The sequence below is a fragment of the Natator depressus genome, chromosome 9, assembly GCF_965152275.1.
Source record: "Natator depressus isolate rNatDep1 chromosome 9, rNatDep2.hap1, whole genome shotgun sequence".
Classification (NCBI taxonomy): Eukaryota; Metazoa; Chordata; order Testudines; family Cheloniidae; genus Natator; species Natator depressus.
Window position 1 is genome coordinate 74,676,507 of NC_134242.1, and position 22,840 is coordinate 74,699,346.

The window sequence follows — 22,840 nt, forward strand, 5'->3', positions numbered from 1 at the left end:
TCCATGTATTGCTTAGTATTCTCTCCACATTTTTTTGGTGGTTTATGTACACTTTTTTCCCCAAGTGTCATTGTGTGGAGGAACTATATTAATAGAGTTTAATATTGTGGAGCAGTCTTAATATTTCCTAAACTGAAATACTTCTTGGGTGTCTGGCATGAATTATTATGAATGACAGTACTGATTTTTAGTAAGACTATTACCCTGCGTACTCTATTGTGGATCCATATTACAATAAGTAAAGTAGTTAATGTACATATGCAGCATCTGCTCTCTAAACCCCCAGCCTTTTACTGGTTCCACTTTTGCAGGACCAGGATCTAAAACCTTAATGTCTTGGCTGTCATTCCTTTGGTGTGTTTTATTCACATTTGTTTGCTGTCCTCTGACAATGTGGCTGGCATTCTGCAGAAAACTAATATATACGTTGTCCCTACCTGTTAGGGTTAGAGTTAGAGAATAAAACCAAAAGGCCCATGGTAGAATTTTCAAAAGTTCCTAAGGCCAGCTCTGCACTACAAATCTTTGCTGGCATAGCTCTGTCGGCCAGGGGTGTGAAAAGGGGTGTGATTTCTGACCAAGGTAGTTGTGTCAGCAAAAAGCTCCTACTGGAGTTTATAGTGTGCTCTTTTTGCCAGTATAAGCTGTGTAGATGGTAGAAGTGCTTTGCCTGTGTAGTGAGCTGGTATAGTTATACTAGCAAAGTGCTCCTAATGCAGATCTGGCCTAAGTGACGTAGGCGTACAAGTCACATTGAAAGTCCTAAGTCACTCAGACACTTGAAAATTCCCCGCTCAGCCTGTTATATTGATGCTTTTAATATAAAATCCACAACCCCCTGTTTAGATTACAGGAGTAATGAAATAAGTCCTTGAAAGAAAATAAAGTCAAAATAAAGCAAGAACCTAGCATAAGTGTATTTATAGGGGTTTTTCCCCCCCTCTTTCTCCATTACAGTAAAAATGAAATTTAAAAAAAAAAAGAAACCATCACTTATTAGAGTAGAATTGCGCAGGCTTGGGTTTTTACATTGAAAGCTTCAGGTGATTTTTTTTTTTTAAGAGTAAAAAATGTTGCTGGGCACCCTTGAATTAAATGTACAATACTTGGGGAATTCTTCTATGATTAAAAAAGCCCTAAATATTGTTCCATTGCTGGCCATGACACTTTTATTTAGGTGAGTGTGATTTTTATTAAATATTTAACTTTTTAACCTAACATAGTTTGAAAAATAAAGCTATGTACATTCATCTTCACAGACAGGACGATTAATTTGCAGATTTGGGGATAATCTGTACAAATGTTAATACGGTGTAATTTATAGTAGAACCTGGCCGTATATTTTCTTTTCTGCTGCTGTTTCAAACTGTTTCAAGAGATTTGCTGATGTCATTAAAAAGAGAGAGTGCAGCTTATATGAAATACAACATTGAATTCACTCCAAGTCCATCTGCTCGCTGTAACTGTAATTAATCTTGTGTACAATATCTAATAGAAAAAATATAAACTCATTGTTTTCTCATTACACTCTGGAACAGAGATGTGCAAACAAAATAGAAAGAAAGATTAAATATTCTCTGGCTTTGATGCTGACAAATTACATGACTTATTTTTTCCACATTTGTCTACAGTTTAAGATTTGTCAGTGGGAGCAGAGATGGAACAGCAAGAATATGGCAATACCAGCAGCAGGAATGGAAGAGTATAGTCCTGGATATGGCTACTAAAATGACAGGGTAAAAGAAAACAAAAAACTAATTTATACTGTGCCATCATCTATGTGTAAGAACAAAACCTTTCCAGCAACTAATTTGAAAAATGTATTCTCTTATATTCTGAATTAATCTCAATGCATGTAATTTGTTGTGTATTGAAAGTGCTGTGTCCTTGTCCATTAAATGACACAATTCTTTTGAACGTTTTAATTAACCTTGAAATTAATCTATGTTAACATATCTACTCAGCAGTTTCATCACTCCCAAGGATGGCACATTCTTCCTATTTTACATAAGAAACTAGAATGTTGAATAGTCTCTCTCGTGGAAAGAAGCTGTAGTGGAACCTCACTTGTGTGCAGTTTGAGCTCCACATTTTATAATATGCACAAAAAAAGTGTGGTCTCCCCCACCTATCAGTGAAGATTCAATTGTAGTTGCTGTAGTGTGGCCTTAAATTCCAAGGATTTCTTTATTTTTTTTACAAAAGATGCCATATTATATTTATTATATACTATCAAGTATTATAATAAAAATTAAAACTAAACTAAGAATTGACAAATATAAACAAAGTACATCTTGTGATTCATTTCGGTGTTGAATCATATGAATTCAGTAATTTTCCATGGATCACCCCGTCATTAATGTACAGTGAAGATTTTCTGCAATTACAGTTAGAATGCTAGTGAATTAATGTTTTCGGTAAAAGAGTGTGAGGTCATTCTGGAAATCGTCTTATCTGGTTGAAAACAAATGGCAGTGAGCAGAAAAATGCTGAAAAGGTTTGAACTTTGTTCTTTTATTTTTTTCCATATTATGTCCCTTTTAAAATATATTTTGGGATTTCTTTATTGCTTCATCGAATATGGTTATAAGACTTTTATCTGAATGTTTTCATAGTGTTTCTTAACATTTTTTTTCCTGTTGGAGATGCAGCATGATGTAAGATTTGATATGCTGGTTGGGTTTTTAATTTTTTAGGGTGTTTTTCTGTTTTGTTTTTTTTGTTTTGTTTTCTGGGTGTTTTTTTTGTTTGTTTGTTTGTTGGGTTTTTTTTGGCATGTTGTTCAGATGACTTCAGTAAGTGGCCCAGTATTAGAACAAACACAGGCATAGAAAATAGAGATGGGAAAGACCTGCTGGACAATTCCGTTCATTTCCCTGTGCTGTTGCAAAAAATATGTGTCTCTCTCAAAAGTTACATGTGTAGCACTAAACATCTCTAAGGTGGCCATCTAACTGTAATTTAGATTTATTTAACCAGTAGGTACTTGTGATGGATTTTACTATAGCACATAACAGTGGTGGATGTTTTAAAAAAAAAAAAAAGAAAAAGTGCCTACTGGAAAAAAGGGAAAATGATTAATTTTCTAGGCAAAAGAATGATCTGTTACATAGAACAGGAGCTGAAACTACTGCTTTTCAAAGAGAGTGGAAAATCTTTCAGTATAAACCAAATTTTCCATAGTTTTGTAAATATGATTATGAATTCCAAGTGTTTATAAATTGCTTGGATGTGCATGCATCTCACAAATTTCCACAGTTTCAAAACAAAAATTTATTTTAGGACTAAAGAGAGAAAAATTCTTCCTTCCTCCTTCCTTGGGGCAAGGTCTGTCGTTCATTATATGTTTGTACAGTACCTAACACAATGGAGCTGAACCTGGTCGCAGCCTGTAAGTGCTGCTGCAGTGTAAATGTTTAATAATAGAGCTGGTTTACTCACATAGAGAAGTGAAGGATTAAGGTTAATGTCAAATGTATTTAATATTTCCTGTATCCTGCTTCCACCACAACAAAATATATTCTTGAATTGCATGAACCATTATTTATTTTCAAATTCAATCAAATTTCACTAACCTGTTATACCCAGTAATATACAGTATAGTGGTGACAGCCAATCTCCCGCTAATTTCCAATTGAATTGCTACTGAGAGGTTTTGCTGTATAGTTACTGAGGTATGATGTACTTTTCAATTATGAATTTCCACAGTAACAACTTGGTATCTGGGGAGGACAAAGTAACTAAACTGAAGGTTACTATGGTGGCTTGGGATCGATATGATTCCACTGTCATCACTGCGGTCAACAACTTCCTTTTGAAAGTATGGAACTCGACCACGGGACAGCTTCTTCATAGTTTATCTGTGAGTAAAATTCCAGTGTATATTGCAAAATTCTGTACTTCTGCGACTAGAACAAGATTAAGGGCTGGAGTCTGCCATCCTTCCATGCACTAAGTAATGCCTTACTCCTGAGGTAGGTCAGCTGTATGCTTCTCCTGAGTCCTGGTTTAAGGAGTGTGTGTTATGGGGAAAGAGTAAATTATCATGGTGCTGTTGCTCTCCAGCCATTGCTAGCTGACATAAGGGCCTCTTAGGGCCATAGCCAGCTTGTATTAAAGTAGTTCCAAAATCAGGGAGCTGCAGCTGTCCTCTTTGTTGGCCTCCACCTCACCTTTTCCCAGCTAGGAATCTGGGCTATGGGATCGTGGAAGATAGTAAATGGAGCCAGAAGTCCTTAGAACAGTGACTGAAGAGTGATACAGTTCTAATCTGATAACATTACATATCACTGACCGCAAAATAAATATTTAGTTGCGCATTGAGCTGTTATACAGAAACATTACTTTCCTTTCCTACTTTGCTTTCATCACAGGGCCATGATGATGAAGTTTTTGTTTTAGAAGCACATCCATTTGACCAAAGGATCATGCTTTCTGCAGGTCATGATGGGAACATTTTCGTTTGGGACCTTGACAAAGGAACAAAAATTCGCAATTACTTTAACATGGTAAGAATTCTCAGGGAATATTTTCACACTTGTATGAAACTAGGCTTTAGGAAGGAAGAATTATTTTAAGAATAATACCAAGCCATTTGGTAAACTATCATGTTTACATCTCTGAAAATCAGTGGAATGTTTTTGACCAACTTTTTCACAATGGAGCGTAAGGGTGTTGGCATTAACGTTTAGGAAAGATGGGACACTAATTTAAAACTTAACTGAGAATTGTAAATGTTAAAAAATAGCTAAATTGGGGGGGGGGGATTAGTGAAATTCCATTTCATTGGTGTGAGATGGATCTTATATTAAACTGGGACCTATAAACAGAATGTGTATGCAGTTATATAATGATATTTGAAGAATCTGAAGTAGGGCAGATTAAATCATCATATTGAAGCTAGTGTAGAAAATAAATGATTGAAAATGGGTATGCTGTGTTTGTACATTACAGATTGAAGGCCAAGGCCATGGTGCTGTTTTTGATTGCAAATTCTCACCAGATGGACAGCATTTTGCCTGCACAGACTCACATGGGCATCTGCTATTATTTGGTTTTGGATGCAATAAATATTATGAAAAGGTGGGTTGACTGAATCTTAGACTTTTTTCTGCTGTTTGGGAAGTGTTGTTTATGGTATTTCTCTCATGATGAGCTCTAAATGGTGCTTGAATTACGTGGCAGTCGCTGGTTATCTAAAGCAAAAGCTGCATATGTTTAAATATCCCACAGTAAATCTTTTGGTAGTGGGAATAGAGGATGTTTGGCAAACCTGAAGAGAATGTGACTTGAAAAAGAAAATATATGCAAGCCTGCACTACATGTTAACTTAACGTGGCAAGGAAAAGTGTCACTTTGTGAAAAAGCAATAAAAACACCAAGGAAGGTCTGTAGGCATCTTAAGGAAGAGAGAAGGGTTTTATTTGATCAAAATGTGTCACTGCTATTCTTTCAAATTTTACACAAGTTCTTTTTGCGAACATAGGAGGTCAGTTGGTGTCATGTTCCGTGAGATCCGATAAAATCCTTTCTTCCAAGTGCAAACTGAACAGAAAATTAACTATATAATTATTGTTCAGTGCTGCCCCTTTCTGTATCAAAGACAGTGATGAGATTAACTCATATATAGTAAATGCTCCAGATTTCTTTTCTTAGACCTCTGAAAATTAGGAAATACGGAGGTGTAAAGTACAGGCACTCCTGATATTTAACCTTAATTGTGCCCTCTGGAGCTGGTAGTTGCTACTGGGAATGGTTCGGTAGGGTGGCCCCATAAGTAGACATGAAAAACGACTACAAGAATGTACCATTGTTTGTGCTGTGTTCCAAGTAGGTATTGCGGCATTTATCTGCATGCACTTCAGCTGCATTCACTATTTTATGTACCTGTATTGAATGGAACAGGGATCAATTGGAGCAGGTTGGAAAAGCTCTCCCTGTGGTAGGAGGAAAGGTTCACGTGTACCTTGAGAAATCAAGTATGCCTGATTTCATTGCTGAGTTCTGTAGTTTGTGTCCGTAGCAGTGCACAGGACTCTTCTTGCCAGGGGGATTGTCTGCCATTTGGTGGCATATGTGATTTTTGGTCTCCACAGCTTAGTGGGGGATACCTGAAGGCAATGTCTCAGATGTAATCCTCAGGGCAAGGCTAAAGTAGTCTGGGGTGGACTGTGTGGAGTTAGGCTCAGTGTTTGAGTATAGGTCAGGTGTAGGTAACTCCTCTTTGCTAAACCCAGCCTAAACTCGAGTTTAGCCTAAGCAAAGAGAAGATGTTAGACTTCGTCCTACGGTGGTTTTGTATTAATTTATATGGAATAAATGGACCCCAAGAGACAAAGGTATTAATGTGGCCATGAAGCTGTCCAACATGAGTGTCCCTCCCCAGGCCCCAATTCTGCTGCAGCCCAGGGTGGCCGGGGCATCCCTACCCTGCCCCAAATCCAGTTGGAGTGGCCCAGAACTGCAGTGGCCAGGACTCCCCTCCCCAGCTCCTGCCTGACCTGCTGTGGGAGGGGCACCTATCCTGCGGCCCCAGGCCCGGAGCTGCCGTGGTGGGAAGATGTGCCTCTCCCCCCGCCCAGCCCAGGGGCTGCTGCGGGGAGAGAGAGCGGGGGGCGGGGGGTAATCTCTCCCCACCATAGCCCTGGAGTATCCTCCTGCCCCCCAAACTGCTCATCCCCGCCCCCACCCCAGAGCCCACAGTCCCAGCCGGAGCCCTCACCCCCTGCACCCCAACCCTCTGCCCCAGCCCTTAGCCCCTCATCCCTGGCAGAGCCCGCACCCTAACTCTCTGCCCCAGCCCTGAGGCCCGTCCCACATTCCGAACCTGTTGGCCCCACCCCATGAATTTTGTTATGTGCACCAATATGAAATGTGTCACACATCACCTCCTTATTGGTGCACAGAACAAAAATCATTCTGCACATGGGCTGGAAAAACTAGAGGGAACACTGACTGTGACCCCCCTATGTAACCTTGACACCCCTGCAACTCCCTTTTGGGTTAGGATCCCAATTTGAGAAACGCTGGTCTCCTCTGTGAAATCTGTATTGTATAGTATAGTGTAAAAGCACACAAAAGACCAGGGGGAGACCAGATTTCACGGTCTGCGATGCGTTTTTCATGGCCGTGAATTTGGAAGGGCCCTAATTATTAGGTAAGGCTTTCATTTTAACGATAATCTTTTTCTCTTTAGCTGGAGAGAGAGTTTTAAGAGGGAAATTTCCTTGTCTTGGCAGTTTTTTAGATGATATTAAAGATGGTGATAACTGTCCTATTGGGGAAAAGAGAATTTTTAGTTGAGATGGGCTGGAGGTCTCATTATAGTTTTTATTCTTAAAATCTAATCCCATTTCCTAGAAGACAAAACAAGAAAAGCTCACACAAGGCAGGGGGGAGAAAAACAGCAAAAATTAGAAAATGCTTCTTCTGTCTCTAGTGTTGACTCACTTGTAACCTCACTGCTGAAGAAACATAAGCACAGTATGTGATATCAGCCAATCTGAGACCTGGCAAACTTGTACCAGCATCAGGTGTTTAGGGAATTACAGTTAGCTGTCTTTCTGGTCACAGGCTTACAGGTGTGTTGCAAAATATACAGTCTTGGTAGACTCCGAAGGCAAAAGGAAAGGGACAGGAAAGGGAAGGAGAAGGACGTGCTCTTCCACGGAGAGTGAGTGTGCACGCATCTGTTCTCACATTCCAGGTGATGTCTGGGATGAAGCTGGTGGAAGTGGTGATGTCACCGGTCTCCCCTCCCCGATTTAGTCAAGGGTATTTATAATGTAAGTCATGGACAGGTAACCGGCCGTGAATTTTTGTTTCTGTGACCTGTCCATGATTTATACTAAGAATATCCATGACTAAATCATATCCTTAGCTATCAGCACATTGGACAACCATTCAAAGTGGGCAGAGTTAAGCTTGCATTGTGAATTGAGCATGTACCTTAACTTTGTACGTCCTGATTTTCAGAAGTTTCAGTGTAGCCATTCTCCCCATTCTGGAAGGGCATGAAGCACCATTGGATAACCTTAACTCTGAGGGAACGAAATTCTTGGACATTTAATGTTCTTGATTTTCTAAAAATAATTTTTATGCTTCCCCATGTGCCACAGCCCAGCACTCCCCTTCCATTGCCTCTGGCTTCTTGGCAATGATTACTCTGACCGCAGAATGCATTGGCTTCATGTTAGTCCCTTCGCTCCCCCATCATAACCTTGTCTCTGGCCTCTCTGCTTGTCCAGCACAACCCTGTTCTCCCTCCTCAGTCCATCCCTGTGATGAGGCAGATTTTGGCATGGGACCCAGAGACCGAAGAGCTGGGGAGAGGATGCAGGCAAGTTCAGGGACTAGCATGAAGTCATTGGGGACTTTTTTGAAGTAAGGGGACAAATATGGGGGCATGTATGTGGGGGATTTTGGTGGGACAGAGCTGAAGCCCTCAACATCCCCCACTGCTCAGACCGCTGACACCCCTTCCTTTGCACCCCACTCTTCCCTACACGAGTCCAGCACCCCCATATTTTCCATCACTGCTCAGATTCCTCTCTGCTGCTCTTACGCTGCTCCAACTCCTCTAACATTCTCTTTATCATACCCATCTCTGACCACCCCCTGCACCTGCTCCTCCAAGGCCTCTCCACATATCCACCTGCTTCTCCCTCTGCCTTGCCGCTCAGTCCATGGTCCTGGTAAGCTAGGAAGGGCTGTGGGGAGGGATGTGGGCATGGCTGCAAGGAGTGACATGCAAGTTGGAGGCAGGAAGGGACAGGAGGAGCCCCTTCCACTGCTGGAGGCAGCATCTGGAAGGTGGTGAGTTCTGGATTCCTTCTCCCTTACTGGTTAGCCTTGGAGCCCCCTCCTTTCACCTAGTTGAGCAGTCACAGGGAGCTGGGGAGGGAGGGCACAGATGGCTCCAGTTCCCTTCCTCCGAAGTATGTCCTTATTGTTCTGCGCCGTCAGTGCTTCTGAGCTCTCAGAAAGGAAAGGTCCTATTGAGGATGATCCTTTTATTCCTTGAGGGATCGTAGAAAAACTACTTTTTTGGAACCCTAGTTCTTTGTCAAACCTCTAACCACTGAACCTGATTTTCAAAAACATAGTGCTAGGATGTTCCCTTATGCTAATAAGGGTTGTTATCAAGGTGTGCTGGCTCCTCAGTGGGTGTGGAAGAGCACAGCACGAAAGGATGAAGGTTGGCAAAGGGGCATTCCCCACACCACCTCCCATTCCCCACACCTTGTGCACTGCTCTAACACAGCCCTGCATTCCCCCACTTGGCTCTGATCCCCCCTGTATTCCTTAGCTCTGCACCAAAATAGTTATAAGAATCAGAAAATGTTATGAGCAACTTTTCTTTGATCCCACTTTGTCCCATTGTTCAGAAGGTTCAGGCATGAGTGCATTATCCTAACTGCTTACTAGAGTCTTTCATCTTTCCTGTGTTTAATTCACACTTATTTCCTTGACAACGCTTCTACAGTAGAATCAGTGTCTCCTTGTGGATTTTAGAGCTCTGTAAACTAGACATGTTGGTCTCAGTGCCAAACTTCCAAAAGGAGCCTTTGCAGAATGCAGGCTGAGAGCAAGGAACTTGGAAGCTGTCAAGGGTAGGGTTTGCCCTTGCAGTACATGAGTGTAGCTCAGGTTCCGTGACCACAGCATGTCTCCTCCCAGCATCTGTAATAACTGTCTGCAAGCCCTCTGGCTTCACCAGTGCCTTGGTCTGGCTGCATTTTGTTCTCTTTGGCATGTCAGTTTCACTCATGCTGACCTGGAGTTTTAAACTTTACCCTTAATAGCTTTTGAAATGTGCTTCTTCAAAGAGGCAGTGGGTCGAAGCACTAGATAAATTCCTAAGGGTGATACCAGTTTGGGGAGGATCAGAGCTATAGTTTGAGACCCATGTGTGGGCAAAAAGAGTTAGACCCACCAAGTGATTTTTGTAAACACCATTTTTGGGAGGCTGTATCTCAGGAACCCTTTGCACACATGAGTCTGAATTTGGACCCCACACTCATGAGGGTCCACAGCAAGTGGATTTCAAGACATTCTGAGTCAGCATGTGGATTTTAGTGCACTTAAAATAGTCACCTTTCAAACAGTGACTCTGAACCTTAAATAGAGCAGAACTGCTGCTCTGCCATAATAAAAATGAAATGAGGCCTTTTCAGATACCTTCTGGGATATGAGTAGTGGTGGTGGGACCAGTAGTGGTTTTGGCTTTGGGGTGTTTTTTTTAGCCTATAATAGAATTATGTTTAGTTTACAGGAAATGTGAAACTTGGTCTTCTGAGCGCCTATTGGCACCTGATTACCTCCATTCTCACTCTCTTCCCTATCTACTTACATGGTTAATTTTTTTTTATTTCTCCATCTGTTTTTCATTATGGCGAGTGGAGGACTGCACACTTACTTCCAGAATCCAGCAATGTCATTCTTTAAGCTGTCCAAGGAGAATCATTAGAAAGGGGTACAAGGCACTTACTCCTATTCTCTTTCTGCCTTGCTTGGCATATCCTGCTGCTGAAGTTTGATGCATGGCATCAGAATTTTCAAGCCTTGGGTATAGAACGCATTTGTGTTCTTCATCATGTATTTGGCTCTGCAGATCCCCTGCATAGGAGTTGTGTTCTGTGGGTGCAGAAACCATTCCAAAGCAGACTGCTGTTAGTGAACGCTCACCTATTACTAAATTGTCTTTCATGTAGATTCCAGATCAGATGTTCTTCCATACGGATTATCGGCCACTGATCCGTGATGCTAATAACTATGTGCTGGATGAACAGACCCAACAGGCTCCACATCTCATGCCTCCCCCATTCCTGGTGGATGTGGATGGAAATCCACATCCCACAAGATACCAGCGTCTTGTACCAGGACGGGAAAATTGTAAGGATGAACAACTTATTCCTCAACTGGGATATGTGGCTAATGGTATGTTATCTAAAGTTCTTGTTTAACAAACTTACTGAAAAGTATATGAATGCTAATTAACTAGGGCAACACCAGAGGGAATGATCTGTTATCACTCTTCTTCAGCTAGACCGTGATCTTCAGTCCAGTGTTAATATGTGAGGGATGAATTACAGCATGAATGAAGCAATGGAAGTGTACTGATTGGCCTGTCTTAAAACCAGAGACAGGATTTGGGTTATTGCAGAGAATCTGTAGCACTCAAACATTAGTGAGCCTTATTCTGTATAGTCAGCAAATCCATTAATTTCAGTGGAGCTGTATACAAGACTGGCAGAATAGGGCCCTGTATTTTGTTAATACAATAGTTATAAAGTAAAGTAATCTTTGAAAAGGAAGAGGGGTTTTGGTTTTGGAATCAATTTTTTGTTCTTTGTAATATAAACTTTGCTATAGGAGGATCTCTGTAAAAAATCTGACCGTTAACACCAAATGAAACATTAGTACAGTATTTGTTTTCTCTACTGCTAGGTGTGGCTTTCAGCTTAATATTTGCAACTGGCGGGGAGAATCTTTTTGGACTCTGCATAGATAAGTAGTTCCCTATATGGCAAGAGAAATTTGGGTAGCAGAATAACGAGGTATAAAAACCAGATAGCAAGAAGACTTCTCTTGGTTCTTTTATGAGTATATGCTTTCATACAAACTGGTAGTCTTTGGCTCTTGCTGCAATCCATATGAATGATAAAATAGTTTTTAAAATCTGTAGCATGAGTGGAATGAGAAACCACTAGAACTGAACTTAATGGGAAAGTATTCAGAGGAGGAGCTAGGTATCTCATGGAAATCTTTGTTGTAGTCTACCACCTTGTTGAAATAGTTGGCAAGCAATGTATCTTACAATAGAAGAGTCAACTTGGTTCAATACAAATAAAATGCAAAATTATATAATGTATGTGAATTGAAGGCAGGAAAGCACTTGGTGCGGAGTTTGAGTGTGTTTGGGTTGTTAGTAAAACTGTTGCTTTGTTCTCACTAAGGTGATGGTGAAGTGATTGAACAGGTGATTGGGCAGCAAACCAATGACCAGGATGAGAGTATTCTGGATGGAATGATTAGGGAGCTGCAGAGAGAACAAGATCTGAGGCGAATGAATGAAGGAGAAGCTATCCCAAACCCTCCATACAGTAGATCACACTCTATTAATGGTGGTAAGTATTCCCCCCATGTCTTGATTAGTCATTTAGTCAGATTGCTAGGAAAGCACTCTGAACTACTGTGACCAGGCACCTGGACTGGCTGCACTGAGAATGCCAATGTTTTTGCAAATTTGACCCAGTAGTTTCAACTGGGGAAATGCTTTTCAGGGCCAACTTCAGAAAAGCATGTGTGTTTGCCTGTGTCCATCCAGATTCAGATCTTCTCTCTGTCTGATTCAGAGAATTGATTGAATCCACATCTCCTACCTCACAGATGAGTGCCTTAATCACCAGGCTGTGGAGGCATTCTCTCTCTGGCTGAGTGAATATTTATGCAAAGTGGAACAGCTTCAACCAGAGAGATTCAGAGCAGAATAGCCTATAGCTTGGTGGTTAGGATTGTTACAAGGAAGGGGAGAGACATGAATTCAGATCCCTGCTTCAGACTGGGGATTCAAACGTGAGTCTCCCAATCCTAGACAAGTGCATTAACTACTGGCTAAAGGTTATCAAGGGACACCACACACAGTTCCTCACAATCTGTTCCTCCTCTCCCCCTGAAAATGGACTTTTCTGGTTTTTTGACAAATGCCTAACATTTACAAAATATTTTCTCTGATTTTTCAGTTTGCTGACTTGAACCAAAATATCAATTATTCTCCCAGTTCTATCATGATTATGTCTTGTATGTGCTTTCTTTCCCTGTCTTTCCCCATTCATGTAAGCCAGGGGTTCTCAAACTTAATTGCACCGTGATGCCCCTTCTGACAACAAAAATTACTACACGACCCCAGGCGGGAGGGCCGAAGCCCAAGCCCCACTGCCCTGGCCTGAAACCCTTGGCTTTGGCCCCAGGCGATGGGGGTCGGGCTTTGGCGTTGGGCCCCAGCAAGTATAACGCCAGCCCAGGCGACCCCATTAACATGAGGTTGTGATCCAGTTTGAGAATCGCTGCTTTAAGCATTAGTAACTCATCTGGAGGTCTTTGGAGCGCAGGTGATGACTTAGTAGAAGAATTGAGTGTGAGGTGCAGCTGAGGGCACTTGATGTTCCAGCTGGGTAGTGCCTGATTGCTTAAGACAATTAGACCATAATTCTCTTACAAACTTTTTCTAAAAATAAACTTTTACTATCTTACCTTATTATCATTTATTCGCTGCAGGGATGATGCTTTCTAACTTTTCCTATCTTAATGTCACCATAACAGCGTATAATTAGTAAGTAGATGAAGTTATTAGAGTACAGTGCTGCGAAAGGCTAATGCTCTCTTGCTACTGCCTATATGCATCAGTGTTCATAAATTAAACATATCTGCTTTGTCCCACTGTTTCATTTCAAAGCTTGAATTTGTTCTCCTGTCCCATTGTTCTGTTAGAGACCATGATTAAAAGCTACAGTCAAACCCAATCAGATCTGACCAGCTGATCACAAAGCAGCTTACTGTCTGTTGTAACAGATGCTGTGGACTTGTGCTGTGAGTCAGCTAGTCACAAATCAGTTTATTCATAGTATCCAAAGCTCTTAAAAAGTTTACTGTACATTTGCTAGTAATCTGGTTTTAGGTTTTAAATGACTGAGTGACTTGCTTATGTTTAAACTATCTGCTACTGATACAGATCCATGGGAGCAGTATGCTTAGAACTGCCTTTCCTTAAACCAAAGTAGTGATCGGAAAGGATTACCAACAGAACACCTAACTTCATTTTGATCTAATACAGTGGTTCCAAACACCCAGCTCAGTCCAGCCTGCTTGAGGTTCTTATCTGTCCCTTGTGACCGATTTTTAAAGTTTGCACAATGCAAGCTTTCATTTAAAAAAAAAAAAAAAAAAAGTCTAGTCCATATGGTTAAGATAACTTTCCAAACATGAACGGAGTGTAAACTGATGCCCCATTGTCTTCCAGAGTTTGCAGCCTACTTTAAACAGTAGCTGTGGGACACATGAACTGCCTGTATTCACATCAGTGAGGTGTTTACATTTAAGCCTAATTGACACTTTAAGAACCAGATTTTCAATCAGCTTTGCATAATTATGAGTCTACTTTGCATGTGCACCATATTTGTGCATATAGAAATTAGATAATTTCAATTCTAAATGGCCACGTAAACCAAAGACAGGAATAGCTGTGGTACTAGTACTGCCCAGGATCTTCTTATCCCCACTTGACTGACTAAAGGAAAGATTCAGACTTCGTCTGGCTCTGGGTAAAGGACAGTATGTAGCTGTGCTGCCTTGAGAGCAGCTCAGGGACAGAGTTGTGTCTAAGAATATAAGAATGGCCATACTGGGTCAGACCAAAAGTCCATATAGCCCGGTATCCTGTCCTTCGACAGTGGCCAATGCCAGGTGCTTCAGAGGGGATTAACAGAACAGGTAATCATCAAGTGCTCCATTCCCGGTCGCCCATTCCCAGCTTCTGGCAAACAGAGGCTAGGGACACCATGCCTGCCCATCCTGGCTAATAGCCATTGATGCAACTATTGTCCATGAATTTATCTAGTTCTTTTTTGAACCCAAAAAAGGCACAACAGGGTAGGTTACAGAAACAGTGCAAGTGAATGTGTTGGAGCCTACAGCAATCTCATCTGCTTTTGTAGCATGACATTTTCAAAAGCTCCTAAGTAAAAGTCCTGTTGAAAATCAATGGGACTTTGGCCCCTAGTACTTATAAAAACTTTACTTACGCATCTTATGTTGGCCTAGTCATTACTTTGTTGAGAAATCTCCTCGAAAACTCCAGGTACCATAGGAAGTCACAGCACAGACTGATCACTTTTTTTATGAGTGTGCAAAGTGGTTGGTAACAGTCCAGCAACATATAGAAGTAGGTATTCCTAGGTATTCATCGAAAGTGTCAAAACCCCTCACCTCATGTTAGTAACTGATTTTCAGTTGATCAGTAACTGTGATAAAACTGCCCTCCCCTGAACCAGCGCAATTATGCTCCGCCACTTGCAGAGGGCTGAGAAGAAACTCTCTGTCTAGGTCTAAATTTTTATGCATAGATTTTTATTAAAATAGTTGTGGAAATGAAAGGGAAAGAGATCTTCATTTTTGTATTTTAGCTCTTAGAAGTCCAGGTTTGGACTCCCCACCAAATGTTGGTCTCAGACGTAGCGGTCAGATTGAGGGGGTCCGGCAAATGCATCTCAATGCTCCTCGCAGTCAGATGGCCACAGAGAGAGATCTCATGGCCTGGAGCAGAAGAGTAGTGGTGAATGAGCTGCATCCAGGGGTTAGCAGGTAAGATGAAGCCATTGATACTGAATTTCTGTTGGAATCATCTCCATTCCTTTGCAGTACAAGAATACTAAAATATATTGAGTTAATATGTTTGTATTTCTTTATGAATCCAATATGTGCTGTCCATATGGAATCAATTGTACAAACATTATGAACTGCGTATACTACTAAAGATCATATTATAACTTTTGGGAGTCTATTGTTTCCTGGGTGTGCATGTATAATGTTCCAAAGCATGCTTGGGGGAGGAAGAATAAGTCATGTAGTGTTTCAATGATACCCCTTTCAAAAATAAGAGAGATTATTTACAATTTTTTTTTTAAAGAAATTGATTTTTCAGTACTGTATTTTCTTCAGACTTAGAGTTAATAATTAGGGTTATATTCTGCTTGGGAATTTGGAGAATGGTAATTTCTTACCTATATGGTTATTTAACTCCTCCTTTGCTGGTTCAGATATTCTATTCTTACCTTTTTGGGGCCAGTTTTATTTTGACTGTTCTCTTTCTTGAAAGGTTTTTTTTCCCTAGTGCAGCTTTTAAAAATTTTAATAGATCGTCATGCTCAGTGAAATATTTCTTGAGCTATTATCAAACGTCCAGCAAGCTCCCCTTTTATAGGGAAATGACTAATGATATCAAAAGAGTTTTTTGCTTTGTTTAAAAACAAACATAAAACAATCTCTGGGTGCTAGCAGGACTTATGCCAACTTAGCTGGTAGCAAGGAAGCAAATACTGTTTTAAACACATTTAGTAACTAGATTGTCAGTCTGTTTAATGATTTAGTGAATAAAATGAATGTCTGCCATATGTTTTTAGGGTTCAGGAAGAATGCCGAGCTGCCAAAGGTGATATGGAAGTTAATCTTTACACTGTTGAAAAGAGGAGAAAACCATCCCACACCTTGCAAAGGGTGAGTAGTTTTCATTAGCAGAAAAGGGAAAATAAGAATGGAGACCATTTTAAGCATTGTGCAAAAAAAAAAGTCCAACAGAAATTTTTCTAGATGTTTTAATATCCTTGCTACTTAATCTTTCTAATTTTCCTATATGTAGCTCCATTTTGAAGTTAGTCTATGCTGCAGGACAATTTGCTGTTAGGTGTAAACCATTGTCGGGGGCGGGGGAGAGAAACAGTGAAGTACCTTTAAGTGAGTAAAGGTTCATCTTAAATTTAAAAAAATGTTGGTACCAAGATCTTGATCCTACAACTTGCAATATATGGGCAAATGCTGCATCCGCATGGAGCCTCCTATTCTTTAGTGGAACTCTGTTCCCGCATGGTTCTTTTTGCAGGATGAGGGCCTAACATATTTTCGGGCTCTCAGGAATGCAATACATTTTTTGTTATGCACAGACTTTCATTTGAGGACCAAATGTTAGATTTTAAATTGAAAAATAGTTTAAATGTCTGACTGCTTGACAAATTAAGTGTTGTATATGTGTAACTACTTTACTCATTTTTTAAAAAGGGTTCATATAACGACTCTCTGTTTTGCAACTGCTATCATGAACCCCCGGGGTCTATGTGAAGTCCCAGTGTTTGGGCACAGAGGCCCCTAAATTGCAACAGCACTGTTCTATCAGTTCATATTACACAGCCAGTTTAAGATACCACATCAAAGATCTGTTTTGTACACCCACCAGATGATACTGATATCGTTCAAAGACTGATTCACACACACTGCTGTAACGGCTTTTTAAAAAGTGCCATTAATTAAAATACAAAACACCATTTTTAATACGTCTGTATTGCATGAAATCCTGTCCCCACTGAAGTCATTGAAAAAACTCCCATTGATTTCAGTGGGCCTGGATTTCACCCATGGTATGTAAGTATTGCAGCTCATAGGATCCCTTTTCAGGGAACTTCAGTCTTCGTCTTCCTCCTCTCCATTATTATTATTATTATTTATTATTTGGATTAGCATAGTGCCTAGAAGTTCACTGTGCTAGTCGCTGTACAAATACAGAATAAAAAGACTGTTCCTGCCCAAAAGGGCTTTCAGTGATGGAGACCTTTTACTTTGTTAAAAAACACACATTGTTCATGTTTGTTACAAGTAAAAGAGATGAGGTTCTTTTTCCAAGTGCCAGTTCTGAAAACTCAACCTGAGATCTGAAAGTCAAGCTGGCTTTGTTGCTGCTGCTGAGTAATCAATAAAATCATATGTCCAATCCTATGTTTTTCTTTGGAACCAGACAGGTGTAATAGAGGGCAGGCTTTTTCTTCTTGAACAGTAGTGGGAAGGTTATATGAACCTTTTGTGCTTTTATGCCAGCAAGCTACATCCACACTAGTACTGAAATGGTGTTGACTGAAACAGTATTTAGAGACTTGTTGAAAGCGAGTCTAATCTCACAGTTTGATTTGTGGCATTTTTATACATGTATTTTACAAGTGTGCTAGAGGAATCACACAGTCCTTAGAATAGTACATTTCTTTTTTGTAGTCAAGACCACAGGGAACAGCTGTTCAGCAAGAAAGTGGTATTTTTGCATAACCAATTTTTCAGGGTCAAATCACTTCTTAAAACAATGGGCAATATGAGCAATATAGCCAAGCCAGAGTAAGTTAGGGATGGCATTTCAGCCCGAACTCCAGATTTTCTGGTTTTCCGTTGAGAGTTGGACAGCATCCAGTCCTTTTAATATGGCATGTTTTTTGTAGTATATATATATTTAACTGTTAAAAAAATCTAATCTTTGTCTTTTTTCCCCCGTAACAAAAGAGTGATTATCAACCTGGCAGTGGACGATCTTTGAGAAGAAACCAACGTAAACGCCAGCATGCCTACCAAACACGCTCCACCATTGAACACAATCAGCAGGGAGCAAGTCAAAATGCACGTACAAAGGAAGAATCTGAAAGCTCCTCCGAGGTATGACACCTCAAGTAATTGTTTCAATATGTTCCTTGGTTGTGTGGTTTGATGACAGATGTTCTCAAAAAGGTTTTATCATTAAGACTCAGGATTTCCTCTTCCTTTATGAAGAAGGATTTGATTCAGTTGTTTTTAGGATTCATGCCATTATTTTATTAAATCAGTCTGGGAAGGAGATGAACCATTTTATTTCAGTGCCTAAATTGGCAGAAATATAAATATAAAAGTATTCAAATCTAGTTAAAATGGATTGTTTTATGGACATCATCTGCTAGGAAGTCTTGAAGTGTTGTCAGGTTAATTTAACTGGCCTGGATGTTGCTTTCTAACATTTGCTATTCTGGTGTTTCATGCAAATGGTAGACTTCAAATTGCACATGTATTGTAGATGTCACTAAGTAGGTTGGTTTCGTGTACATCTGGGCAGCAACTTTTAAAGATCCTGTATTGGGGTTAGTGGTTGATATTGGCGAGAGTAAGGATTGGAAGTTTCACAGATTAAATGTAATTTTTCCTCTCAGCAAGGAAAGGGGAGCATGTAAAATAAGACACATTATACATATTGTATATATTCACTGCTTTCTCCTGCTCTGTAACTTAACACTAAAATACATGTGAATTAAATGCTCAGTTAAAAGCTCACCATAGTTATCAGAATTCTGACAAGAAGAAAAAGCTTACTGTTAGATTGATTAAGGCCATACTTGTGTATTAATGTATATATGTTTCAGATATTAGAAATTAATACCTTTTAAGCTTTTAAGAAAGAAACATTTTAAGTACTTTTTTTATTGTTTTAATATTTGATGATATGAAGTTCTTCCTCATGCATCTGCCTTTGCAGCTCTCCACTGGAGGAGCTCTTTGCCTTGCAGACCAAAAACCTTCAGTAGCAGCAAGAACCATTAAAGACTATGTGCATCACCCCCCAAAAAATCAGGCTTTTCTTCTTCCACCTGTTCTGCAGAGGCAACTTTGTGAGGGAGAAATGATGGTCATGTACTAGTAACTGGAATTCTCTGAATATATTTGGGGTCAGCAGATGTGCACTGACCACATCCAGCCTTTGCCTTTCCCTTTCCTGTGGATTTTGGGTCAAGTTTTCTGAGGTTGAAAGGACCTAAAGGACATTTTTATAGGGGGTGTGGAATTTTATATATATATATAAATTTTGGTTCTAGAATGCCTCGAGGGCGGGTGTTGTCCCACGCCTTAGTAGCTCATGCTACTATCAAAGGTGCAGTGGTTTGTGAGGAGAGGCATGTTGTGTAACTCGTGTCATCCGGGTGTTTGCATCGTGATATTTTCAGGCAAATACAGGAGAACTTCGGGAGTGGAGGTTATTCATAACTCTGAAACATTCGTAACTCTGAACAACACATTATGGGTTGTTCTTTCAAAAGTTTACAACTGAACTTTGATTTAATACAGCTTTGAAACTTTACTATGCAGAAGAAGAATGCTGCTTTTAACCATCTTAATTTAAATTAAACACAGAAACAGTTTCCTTACTGTCAAATCTTTTTTTATACTTTCTCTTTTTTTAGTAGGTTCTGTTTAACATAGTATTGTATTTGTGGTGTTTTTATTTTCTTTGTCTCTGCTGCTGCCTGATTGCATATTTCTGGTTCCAAATGAGGTGTGTGGTTGACTGGTCAGTTCATAACTCTGGTGTTTGTAACTCTGAGATACTACTGCATATATAATATGAAAGAGAAAATATTTGGTGAAAATGTGGCAGCAGGAATAACAACATGATTCTTTTGTTTTTAATGCAGGAAGATGAAACAGTTGGCACAAGTGATGCCTCTGTGGACGACGCTGTGGCTGTATGGCAAAGTGAAAGCAGTTCCAGGTAGCTTTTCCTGTCCTCCTAAATGTTTCTTCTTTGTCTTGTGATTTATGTAGTCTTAGAAAGCCGTACTGTGACGGTTGGTATTTCTGGAGCCATGACTACAATATGGAAATAAGTATCTAGGACTTATTTCACCATAAAATAAGTAAATATTTCACTATAAAATAAGTAAATCTGTTACTTCTGTGAGAGATTAAGGTAAGGAGGAGACTCACACCTTGTTTAGTAGATGTTTGTGCTCTGCACTGCTCACCATTGAAGTTTACAGGCTCCATCACTCTGGACAGAATATTTGTCTCTTTAATTAGGAAGTATAATAATGAAATTGACAAAGTAATTATAAAAGTGTTTACAAAACCACTTACTTTTTGTTAAAGCAGTGTGAAAGACCTATACTTCCAAATGTTTTTTAGTCTGAAGACTTTCTTCTTTTTTTCTTATCCGCTATACAATTTTTTTGTGTTCTCTGTGCAAGATTAGGAGCTAGTATGAAGTAGATCAGCAAAATGAAGCGTTTTCGTATTTGTGAGTCAGCTACCTAAAACACAAATGTTAGTTGATTATTTGAGTAGTGAAGTAATAGCATTGACACAGAATGACTGCATTGTGCTAAAGTGGCCAAATCTGTTCTGCTCTTTGTAATGAATTTGTCAAAATACCTTTGTGCATAATTTTTAGAATTTTTTAAAAAATACTGTCCTTCTGTGTTTGGAGGGACGAAAGGTCATATTAAATCAGAAAGTGTATGTCGGTTACTGTGATGTTATGGAAGTCAGCAGTATACATTTAAAGACTCCACTAATATAGACTAAAACTTTGACAAATTCCAGGAATAAATCCATTAAGAATTGATGTGAAAACACGAGGGCAATAAAATATGTCCCTACAGCCTTCTGTGAATGAGTGGAATCATTACTATGATGCAAATATTAAATATAATTCTGGCTTGTATATGAATTTTCAACTGAAATAGTATGCTGAATGTCTAAATTATGCACCATTTAGGCTTTCTATAGACTTCATGTGAATATAGTTCTAATCCTGCTAGCTGTCCTCACAGTCACAGGAACCCATCTACATGGAGCAGTTTGCAGGATGAGGGCGAGGACTGTATTGTGTGAAAGTCAGAGTTATGGTTTTCTTGACACCTTGTTTCTTAGCTTTTTACTTTGTAATATTTACAGTGATTCTTCAAGTGAATATTCTGACTGGACAGCAGATGCTGGAATTAATCTCCAGCCTCCAAAGAGACAAACCAGACAGGCGACTCGGAAGATCTGTAGCAGCTCTGAAGATGAAAATCTAAAGGAAGCTAAAGGATTGGAAGAGAAACGAAGGAAACCCAAACAGACTAGAAAAAAGGTTAGCTTTTCTTTTTTAATGGCTTTTTGGCTTTACGGCTATAAATCTTTCATCAATGGTTGTCTTCAAGTTAAATTTTTTCATAAACAAGTATACATGAAAGACGACTGATAACACAGTCACAATTCACCTTAAAATAAAACAGAATAGGATTCTGGATGTGTAACTTTGTTATGCTATTGTTGTGTAGTGGTAATTTTGATATTTTAGTGATTTATAATTAGGATGATGAAAAGAACAGACTTTTATAAAAGAGGTAGGTTAGTGAGAGAGACCTTTATATTTACTCACTACAGACCAAGTTATTTTGTGTTTTCTGAATAAGTGTGGCCAGAACCAGGGCCACATGAAGGTCCTTTTTCGTCTGAGGATTTCCCTGGCTAGTGCAAAGCCAACATAGTATGCTCTATGCGTAGGAGGAGGGACGTAGTGTTTTGAGGATTGGAGAGGTAGGGCCAGAACTCACTGTGCTCCAGCAGTCCCCACTGGTGCAATGTCACTTGGAGTCACCACAAATGAGAAGTAAGTCAGAGCAGCCATTAATATGCTTTAACTTGCACCAGGGGCCAGTTCAGCTCCCAGCCAGCCTGAGGATCTTTGCCACAAAGGTGACTTGGAGCCACTTTTTGTTTCACCTCAGCTGTGCCAAGGGATGTTCTGGAACAGCTGAGGGATTTAGTCCTTAAGGTGTCAAATTTTTCAGCTGTCTATTTTACTTTTATGTATATCTTGGGGTGAAGAGGATGGAAAAGAAAAAAACAAGTGATTAGCCCCCTTACGTCTTTCCTTTTGTATAACTTCATCTCAAAGGGCAAATGTAAAGGGTCAGATTCACACCTGAAGTGAGCCTATTGACGTTGAATTATGTTCCAAATAGAACTACAAAGGGTTAGTGGAAGGACTGTGACATTAAAGGAGTTATGTTAGTTCCATATTTTTAATTTTTGTATTATATGCTTCTCTTGAAGAATGTTTGGTTTTTGTCGAAGCAGCTGTTTAACATGCTGTTAGGCCTGTTATATATATCTTAAGAAATGAATTCTTTCCTTAGTCTGCCATTATACTGATGATAATGGGTGATCACTTGATCTTCTTGGAGACTTGGCATTATCAGGATTTGCTTTGCTCATAATATTTAATCAGCTTTATTCTATATAATGAGTTGCTCACATGCCTTGCCAATAGTAATTACAGCTTGTTCCCTAAAAGTAATGTAATTTGTTTAAGAAACCAAGTGGATTACTTTCGATGGAAGGTGAACCCAGTGAAGAATGGTTTGCACCCCAGTGGATCTTGGATACCATACCACGTCGTTCACCCTTTGTCCCACAAATGGGAGATGAGGTAATGTTGTGTGTGTTCCCATTGACAGCAGATGAA

General features: G+C 39.8%; 1 protein-coding gene across 1 annotated transcript in view; it reads left to right on the forward strand.

Moving 5' to 3' along the window:
* The window catches only part of BRWD3 (bromodomain and WD repeat domain containing 3), an 81,990-nt gene that overhangs the window by 38,652 nt on the left and 20,498 nt on the right, over nt 1-22,840 (forward strand). The window contains exons 13-24 of the mRNA XM_074964473.1: nt 1,632-1,736; nt 3,709-3,862; nt 4,374-4,508; nt 4,954-5,082; nt 10,713-10,938; nt 11,958-12,128; nt 15,183-15,360; nt 16,179-16,272; nt 18,091-18,240; nt 20,022-20,098; nt 21,283-21,460; nt 22,688-22,804. Coding sequence (XP_074820574.1) covers nt 1,632-1,736; nt 3,709-3,862; nt 4,374-4,508; nt 4,954-5,082; nt 10,713-10,938; nt 11,958-12,128; nt 15,183-15,360; nt 16,179-16,272; nt 18,091-18,240; nt 20,022-20,098; nt 21,283-21,460; nt 22,688-22,804 — 1,714 coding nt within the window. The remainder of the gene's footprint in view (nt 1-1,631; nt 1,737-3,708; nt 3,863-4,373; nt 4,509-4,953; nt 5,083-10,712; nt 10,939-11,957; nt 12,129-15,182; nt 15,361-16,178; nt 16,273-18,090; nt 18,241-20,021; nt 20,099-21,282; nt 21,461-22,687; nt 22,805-22,840) is intronic.